The sequence below is a fragment of the Vanacampus margaritifer genome, chromosome 8, assembly GCF_051991255.1.
Source record: "Vanacampus margaritifer isolate UIUO_Vmar chromosome 8, RoL_Vmar_1.0, whole genome shotgun sequence".
NCBI lineage: Eukaryota > Metazoa > Chordata > Actinopteri > Syngnathiformes > Syngnathidae > Vanacampus > Vanacampus margaritifer.
Window position 1 is genome coordinate 911,880 of NC_135439.1, and position 9,592 is coordinate 921,471.

The 9,592-nt window shown below is 44.2% G+C and overlaps 1 protein-coding gene across 1 annotated transcript in view; it reads right to left on the reverse strand.

The window, feature by feature from the left end:
* LOC144056537 (uncharacterized) overlaps positions 1-9,341 on the reverse strand; it is a 109,667-nt gene extending 100,326 nt beyond the window's left edge. Inside the window, exon 1 of the mRNA XM_077573451.1 lies at positions 9,151-9,341. Coding sequence (XP_077429577.1) covers positions 9,151-9,221 — 71 coding nt within the window. The 5' untranslated portion in view covers positions 9,222-9,341. The remainder of the gene's footprint in view (positions 1-9,150) is intronic.
* Between the last annotated feature and the right edge of the window lie 251 nt (positions 9,342-9,592).

Genomic DNA, 9,592 nt, shown 5'->3' on the forward strand with positions numbered 1-9,592 from the left:
AGAACAAAAGAAAAAACAGAAGAGACTAAAACCTGTTGGAACCGGGCTTTGTAACCTGAGGATGAATGAGAGGAGAAATCAAATCTAGCCTGGATGGGGAACATGGAATGCACCACGCGTTGGACTGTGGTTGGCGAGCAAAAGAGAGACCAAAGCAATAAAACGGTTGGAATATCTGCCAAAGAACTGAGAAAAGCGAAAACAACAATGCCATCGGAACCCGAGCATAAGCAAAGAGAAAAGAACATGCAACAAAAAAGACATCTGTTGGAATCCGGTTGTGGGGCAAGAAAAGTAGAGGGAGCAACTAGAAACTACAAAGAACTTGGATGGGGAAGTTGGGAAAGAAGAGGAAGCCAAAAGCAACATGTCTTGGACTGCGGTTGGGGAGCAAACCAGAGACCAAAGCAATAACGCAATAAACGATAACACCTGTTGGAACCTGGTTGAGGGACCCACAAGCTGAGAAAACAACCGGATTGGGATGGCTAGATAAGCAAAAAACAAAAACAAACTTGATGGCGAAAACCAACAACATCACGGGTTGCAGTGCCGCGTCGTTCACAAACGAAAGATGGATTCAAACAAAGCGAGTGGGATCACTTCGGGAACTGATCCCTTGTTGATTAATCTCTTTTTTGAGTAAAGTGCCTTTGAATAAGTTTCATGTCTTATTATTATTATTAACAAATAGCGACAGCAACACCTGGTTGCTTGTTTGGAACCCGGTTGGGGAACAACAACAACACACGAGCTCCGGGGTTGAAACAAGGATTTAATAGGTCACAAAAAAGCAACAACCGAAACTCTGTGGCATGAGATCTTGTAAAAGGTATTGACCGTACAAAGCCAACCCATGTTTGTCTGGCTTGCTCTGATGTCTCGCAGGAGCGTGACCACGGCAAGCAGGGGTGGGGGTGAGGGTGGGAGTGCCCCCCCCCCCCCCCCCCGCTGGGCTCAGCTGGCGCGCCGCAGCATGTTTTGACATGAGGTTCAGCGTTTGCATGTATCGCTGACCCTCCCGCAATGATCCTCCTGCTTTTCCATGTCGGCCGCCGCTCCGCCCCCTTCTGTCCCGCGGGGTTGCCGCCCCCCGCCCCTCCTCTTGGTCCAGACTTGTCAAAGCAGATTCTCATCAAATTAGCGATGTCCTACGCGGCGGTAATTGCTTGCCAAAGCCATTCCGCCGATGCAGATTTACGGGGTCGACCGTGATGGAGATGACGCCAAATTGGCTCGGAGATTGTGAGGCGTCCCGTTATGGCGGGCTTCGAAATGAGCATTTGTGCCCAGAATGCTGATTGGTCACCTCTCAATTGAGAATGTGCATTTGAAGTGGCAAGTAGTTGATCACATGGTCAAGATGGAGGACGGTCACGGTGATGTGCAGATGACATCAATTACACGACAAGACTTTCAAGCCTTTGCATCCACTGGGTTGAGGCTGGGTTGTCTTAGTGAGAGGTTTAGCATAAAGCTTGGCGTAGAATGCACCAGGGTGCGATTTGGGGTTGGGTTCAGTGTTTTGGTTAGCGGGGTAGAGGTTGTAAATATAGTTTACATTTAGGATTACCTTTGGATGAGTGTCATAGTTAAAGTCCAAGTTAGTTTAGGGATTTGGGTTGGGTTAAAGTTCAATTAAGGGAACGTTCAGAAGTCGGTGCTTGTGCTTTGTGGAGCTCAAAATAAACCTAACCTACTTTCTGTTCAATACCATGGGTTAGGGGGGTTGTGGTTTTAGGGGTTGAAGGTTACGTTTACAGTTAGGGTTTCGTGATTAGGGTTAGGTAAAGGATGGGGTAGGGTCAGGATTTAGTGGTTAGGGCAGCGGTGGGCAATCTCGGTCCTCGAGGGCCGGAGTCCTGTAGGTTTTGGAGGTTTCTCAGTTCCAACACAAGCTGATTCCAATCAACAGGATTGTTTACAGGCTTAGGCAGAGAATGCTGATGAGCTGATCATATATCAGCTGTGTTGGAGAAAGGCAACATACAAAACCTGTAGGACTCCGGCCCTCAATGCCCACCTCTGGGTTAGGGTTTTAGTTAGAGGTCTATATCAAAGACATTCAGCATGTGACAGCAGTGATGCTTTTGCCTCTGAAGGTGACGTTCTTGTTTCCTTGGAAACATGCAGAAATAATGAACCCAAATTCATGACGTTCCTCTCTTAACGTTCACATCCCCGCCCGTTTTGAAGAAACAAAACGTCAGCTGACATGTCAAGCGCGAGGACGAGGTCCGCTGCCTTGGCCAAAACTTCCCACGAGGCGACTTGACGCTTTCGAAGGGTAATGAAATATTTTGTGGTCCCGCGCGGGTCCTCCCGCCGGATCCCCGTCACTCCTGCCTTTTGCGTCACCTCGCTTTCCCCGCTCCGCTCACTGGTGGGACTTGACAAGCCAGCGAAAATAATTAAAATTCAAGCAAAATGATGAAAGGCTTGCAGCGAGGTGTCCTTGAAGGGTCGACGGGGCCTTTGTGTTAAAAGTGGCTCGGAAGAAGAGAAAACCTTTTCCTTTTTTTCCGTCTCGTCTCTGCGCAGAGTAATTTTAAGGCGGCTGCTGCCGGCTTAAGGGCCTCTTAAATTGGAAAGGCAGTGGCCTATAGAGACATGTACCTGTCAAACAAATAGCGCCGGCTGGCCTCTGCCGCCGTGTTAAACTCTCCAACTCTGACGGGTGACGCTGGGGTGGGAGGGAAGGGAAAGGAGAGAGGGAAGGAGGGAAGGAGGGAAGGAAGGAAGGAGGGAAGGAGCGACTGGGCTTCGCTGCTGTGCCGCTGTCCAAGGCCGTTTAGACACCACTGATGATCCGCTGTGAACTGAATTTTCACGCCGGCGCCGCAGTTGAAGTGTGAAATCGAAGGCGACTCTTGAGCAATGTTAGTGTGTGGCTATTATAGAAGTTTGGATTGTTGTGTTCTCACACGGTGTGGGAATGTCTGGGATGACAGAAGGTTTTCGTGTTGGCTAATGAAGCCCTGCGACAAATACCAAGCCTGGCAAGCCACACCCACTTTCTTGAAAGACAGGAAGTGGGTGTGGACAGGCTTCCATTCATTTCTGCTGGGCTGCAATCAAATTGTGTTCATTCGCTGTTTTGAAGGTCAATCTAGAACGAAAGAAAGGTGTGAAACGAGATCAAAGGATGAGATTCCAGTTCCCGAAGCACCGGAGGAACTTTACGTGAATGTTCTTGTTGCTCGTGTTTCTCCATCAAGGAGATTGTCTCCCCTGACACTTCCTGTTAGCATTGATGAAGACAACATTTCAAGCATCCTTTCATTATTCATCTTCCCGGCCGCGTGCATCATGCAGGACGCTTCCCACCGACAGCCGCGCTGGCTTTTTTTCCAGCTCATTTTCTCTTTCTGGAGTGTTTGTTTTAGCTGCCAGCCGCGGGGCAGGAGGTGCAGTTAGCGAACGCGGCGTGATGGGAAGCTGAGAGCTGAATTATGGCTAATGGCCGCCAACGCCGGACCGGCCGCTGAACATCCTAGCCGTGAAGTTGTGTTTTTTTTTTGGAGGGGGTCGCAGCACTGAGCTCCGGCAGCACTGAGCTCCGGCAGCATAACACGGCCGCGCTGATTAAAAGCGTGACAGAGTGGAAGAAGATGAAGCAGGAAGTGACCTCATTATGAGCCAGGTGTGAGGGGAGGACACAGGGGGGGGTCATTTTTTTTGCCATAAAGCAACAGATTTGAGTCACCCACAGCTGGAATTAGTCCTTAAAATTGTTATTGTTGTTTTTTTTTTGCCTATTGGTATTATTACAGTGACCTATTGAAGAAATTAAAAACATATATTAAAGAAACTAAGAACTAGATATCTCTTTAAAAAAAAAAAAAGGTCTGAAAAGTTCAGATGTGTTCAATGTTAGTAGACGATGAAATGGTCGAGTGTTGGAATATCGCTACATTTTGCTCTGATCAGCATATGATCAAATCCCATTCACTGCAATTACCAGGATGGGCGCGTCAATCAATTATGAGTGTCTGCTATTCAGCAAACGTCGAGCTGAACCAAACTGTAATCGTCAATCTGTCGACAGAGGTGACAAATCCCGGCCCAGAAAGTAAAAACCCTGCCACAGTTTGGCTTTAGCCCCGGGTGCTAGCTAGCCCCCTAACAGGTAAACGAGCGCCATGGGAGCTAGCTAGCTAGCACCCGGGGCTAAAGCCAAACTGTGGCAGGGTTTTTACTTTCTACTTTCTCGACCTGGATTTGTCACCTCTGTCTGTTGGTCCGTCACCGTTATTTTAACGGCGCTTGAGTCATGCTAAATGCTATGGAAGACTGCACAAATCTGAAAATATTTGACAATATTAAGTCCAACTATGTCTCTAAATGATTCATCAGGGATCAAAACAGTTGTCAAGTTGATTAGTTATCGATTCTGTGAATAATTGTGGCACTTTTTCCAAACCGATCAGTCGCACTGTAGTCAATTAAGACAATACATTGATAATTTTCTCCCACATCCTTTGTCCAAATAAGTTTGTAGAGATCTTTGACTTTCTCAAGTGGTTCCTCGTCGGAGGGACGACTTCCTTTAATTGGCGCCTCCGCATAATCGTTGGTCGTTTGGCAGCAGAGTTAAGGAGCGACCTGCCGAACGTGCTGATGATGCTGTCGCTGGCTAATTAAGGAGTAGCGTGGTGGGCGCAATTAAAAACCAGACGCGATTAAACGTGCGCCAACCTGGCCGACCTACTTTGGAGTGGGCGGTCAGCGGTTATTTCCACAACAATCTGCCTCGTGACTCCGCCTTTGATGTTTTCATTTTGCTGCCAGCGCCGACCACTTATCGGTTGTGAGCACGCATGTGGGAACACACCAACGCGTACGCGCAAGCACACACGCGAGCCGACAAAGACGACCCGCTGAGTTCCAAAGATAACAAACGTCCAAGTGGGAAAATCCAATCCGATCTGATGGATTTAGCCGAAGACTGACGGAGGTTAAATTTAGGAATCGTTTTTGCGCTGTCTAACAGCTGGATTCCCCAGTTCGAACCTTGTCAGTTCACTTGGACTGTGATTCAAAATGACTCAGGACAATTATGATGCGAAACAATGCATTCACATTTACAGATAATGCATTCAATTACAAAACACCACCACCATATTATGCATTGCATTTATGATGTGATACGATTCACTCCAATTACGATGTAACATGGGCAATATGATTGGCCCAATTATGACGATTTCCACTTCAATGAATCACTCCAATTACAATACGGTTAAGATACAATTCGCTGCAATTACGATACGATTCACGCCAATTGTGACAAAATGTACTCAACTTACGATAAGATTAACTTCAGTTACAATATGATTCATTCCAATTAGAATACGATTTACTCCCAAATACACTTATTACATGTCACTTAATGATACAATTCACTCCAATTACAATTTTGTAATTTCCAAAACTAATACAATTCACTTCAATTTTGACGATTCACTTTAATTACAATACTTTCATTATGACATAATTGTTTTCAAATTATATGATTCACTTACATCACAATAAGATTCCCTTCAATTGTGACAATTGTAATGAAATTATGATAGAATGAGTTTCATTGACAACATGATTGACTGCAATTAGAATACGATTTACTTCAAATTATGGGTAGTTTCCTGTCAGCTACTATACGACCCATTCCAGTTACAATACGACTCACTTAAAGTTACGATACGTTTCAAGTGAAGTGCCACAGCATTCACTTCAATATCGATTTGAGTCGCTCCAGTCACAACACAATACATTCACTGTGATAAACTGTATTCCGATTAAGATGTGATTCAACGTTGTCCTCCTTCTGCACTCGTCGCCTGGCAGACCAAATAAAGAACACGTCGTCTAGTCACAACCAATCGAACGCAAGACTTTTAGTCGGTGTCAGCCTGAGCTCACTTTGTACTTACTGCGGGGTCTGGAGCTTATTATTAAAAAATGTTTTTTTTTACATAATGAGCACTCAAAAGTCATCAGAGGAAATGTTGCAGGAACATAAAATGCAATTAGTGAGTGGCAACAACATCACAACATCCTTTCATCTACTGCACTACACAGCTTCAGATAAAAAAAAATGTTGCAGGTCTGCGCTATTTAAAAAACAACAATCATTTTGCTATAATTGCACTTTTTGATGAGTACATTTATTTTATGATTGCTACATAATTGCAACATGTGTTTTTCTCCACTTCATGTTTCTTGGACAATAAGAAACGAGGACACTCATCTGCCATTGGGTACACCATCGCATACATTCGAGTACAAGAGCTCCATCAAAGAATCGCTATTCACAAGTAAATAAACAGCCGCAAGGTCTGTTACAACCGTGCTGAGAAATCTGAGGAAGAACGAGGACAGAAGAGAGAAACGAAAGCAAAATGTCATAATTGTGATCAACAGAGAGAAAGAGCAACAACGGTTGCTTAGCCTGCTAGCGCAACTTGGGGACAAACGAAGACAAAAGGAAGAACGAAAAGTCCTCACCAAAGACAGCAACGACACACTCGACATTTTACATTCACGATAGCGACATCACGCACTCACTCAATACACTCATTAGAGTATCTACACAATAGATGGTACAATCGATAACAGGGGGCAGTAAAGACACAGTAGAAACACAATATTGACACAATAGATCCGCAGTTGTCGGGAGACGGTAAACAGTAACAACACAATGAAGACAAATTAGACAAAATAGAGACACACTGCAGACACAAAAGACACAAAATGGCGATTGTAGTTTCACATTATCGACACAATCGAGAAGCTCCAGTGATTCAGTAGACACAACAAAAAACAGTAAAGACTCGAAAGCAATATTGACACAACAGAGACACACGGCACCGAATCAGTGTCGAGACACTCTTGTCACGCAGTGGAGACCCCACAGACGCGTTGGGGACACAACAGTAGCAACACAATAGAGAGACACGAATGACAAAATAAAAACACATTACAGACATATTTGAGATACAATTAAAACTGGTAACGACTGAAGAAACCCGTAGAAACAGAAGAGTAAAGACGCAATAGAGTTACAGTGACCATTCAGTAGAGACAGAGGAGCAATAGACACACAGTAGAAACACTATAGAGACATAGAACAGACAAAATAGAAATACAGCGCAGACACAACAGAGAGTAGACAATGAAAAATGCCGTCGATAGAAACACAGTAAACGCAACAAAACACAATAGAGGTTATTCGTACACACACAAAAATGAATGGGTCAAAAATGGACTGATCCTCTACTTGGCTCAATTTGACCCAACTATGAGTCAAAACTTGGGTCATTTTCTATATAACAGCCCAGATTGTCTACTTGGCTCAATTTGACCTGCTTTGGGGTCAAAAATGGGGTCATTTTAAAGAACAACCCAGAAAGTTGGGTCCGACCCTCTACTTGGGTCAATTTGACCCAACTTTCAGGTTTGTTTGGTTTGTTTGTTTTTGCACCACCCAAAAAATATATATAAGAAAAAAGGTTATTTTGTTAAAAAAAAAATTTTTTTTTAAAAAAGCAACCCATGATGTTTTGGTCAGATCTTCCATTTGGGTTAATTTAACCCAAATTTGGGTCAAAAATTGGGTCATTTCGAAGAAGAAACCCAGAAAGTTGGGTCAGATCGTCTACTTGGGTCAATTTGACCCAACATTCTGGGTCGTTTTTGAAAAATTTAAAAAAAAAAAGGGTAATTTTGTATAAAACAACCAACAATGTTGGGTCAAATTGAGCGATAACTTGGATCCGTCCATTTTTGAAGCATAAATGAACAACTTTTGACCCAACTGTATTTCGAGTGTACGCAATAAGAAATGCACGACACAGTAGAGATATTTCAAGCTCCCTACAGATACAATAGTGACACAGTGAAGACAGTCGCCATTTTGTACGTACACAATTGAGCACAAGTCACAACAACAAACAAGATACACAATCGAGACACAATAATAACAGAAACAATACATTTTTCTGAATGCAGCGTACAAAGTTTGCCAAGTCGTGCTTATGAACTTGGGAAGATTGTTGTGGACAAAGTGCTCACGAGACCGGCACGAGATTCCCGGGAGTTCCGCATGCGTCCTTCCTTTTGACAGGAGGTCCGGGGTTCCCCAGGGCCCCGCAGGTCTTCTTTTTCTTCTCCTTCTTCATGCGGCGGTCCATGAGGGAATTCCTCTCGCCGCTTAGTTTTCTTGTTGTTCCTGCCGGAGTCCCGCCGGGTTAAGATCATGTCTGTCGTGTCGAGTTGGCCCGCTTCGCTGCATCTTTAATGCGTCTACAAGACTTGTGCATTTACAAGCCGTTTAAAACCCCCACAGCCCTTTACCCACAAGCCTTTGCTGCGGGACTGGAGTCAAGCGCTTGAGTTTGCAGAACGCCATCACTCTGGAATCATCTTGGACTCATTAGGGCTTGAGCACGACACAAGCCGCTGGAGGTTTGGGAAAACTCCGCCCCCGAAGCCACTTGCACTTAGCAACATGAAAGTCGGTCGGCTTTTCTAGCAGTCCTCCAAAAGACGCAAGGAAGCCATTTTGCTTCCAAACAGGCACTCCGTCATCATTTTTGACATTCATGGAAAAGTGAAAATTCCGCCCCTTTACGTACCGAAACCTTCACAATTGAATCTATTGATACTTATTTGCTTACAAGTATTCACGTCCCTATTTATTTTTTATTAATGTTTTAATATTATAATGTATTATTATTACCTTTATTTACTTGTAAACCTACCTACTTGTGATGTTAATTTTATTTTGTATTATTTCACTTCACTTGCCTTCTCCTGCAAGAGTGATAATGATAAAAGAACGATGGCTTCTGTGAAAACTAAGCAAAATATCTCATTTAATATCTAAAAAGGATTATGTCTAATGTGCATTGTTTATTAGAACTTGGTGACAGTCATCAACATTAACAATCTTGGCAATAAAAACAGAATTGAACTCATATTGTACTGCAGTGTGATAAATAATTTTATCCTGCAACATGAGTTGTTGTTGTGTTTGAGTGCGTGTCTATTGTGGGTGTGTTTAACCGCTTCACTGTGTGTGTGTGTTGTTCTACAATTTTGTCCACCGTGTGTGTTGCTCGACTATTAAAATAAAAGTTTCCCACTCACTTGTCAACGTTGTAACGTGAGGTGAGGACTGACAGGAATTCCAGCGATGTCAACTGTCCGCCTGGATCCATGTTTGACGTTTGGTGGCTCCCATTAAAATACGTCGCTTTGCATCACTTTTTTTTTAATCCACGAAAAGGCAGCGGCAGACGCAGAGCTTGCAAGCTTCGTAAACATGACGTGGGCGGTCATTCGGCCGGCGGGCGAGCGCGCGCTCGCTGGCTAACCCGGAAGTAGATTTGTGTGCCAAAGGACGCGCATCTGCGCCCCCCCTCATCCCGATTGTCATTGGCTAGCTTTAGCTGTCAATCAAACCAAACTGAAAGGAAGTATATGGTTGGTTGGCAAGCCACGCTTTATGTGAAGCAGAAGCAACGCAAGTTTTCATGACAGGAAGAAGTTTCTGCCCGTCAACACAGCTTCCAACCCACTGCATAAATTT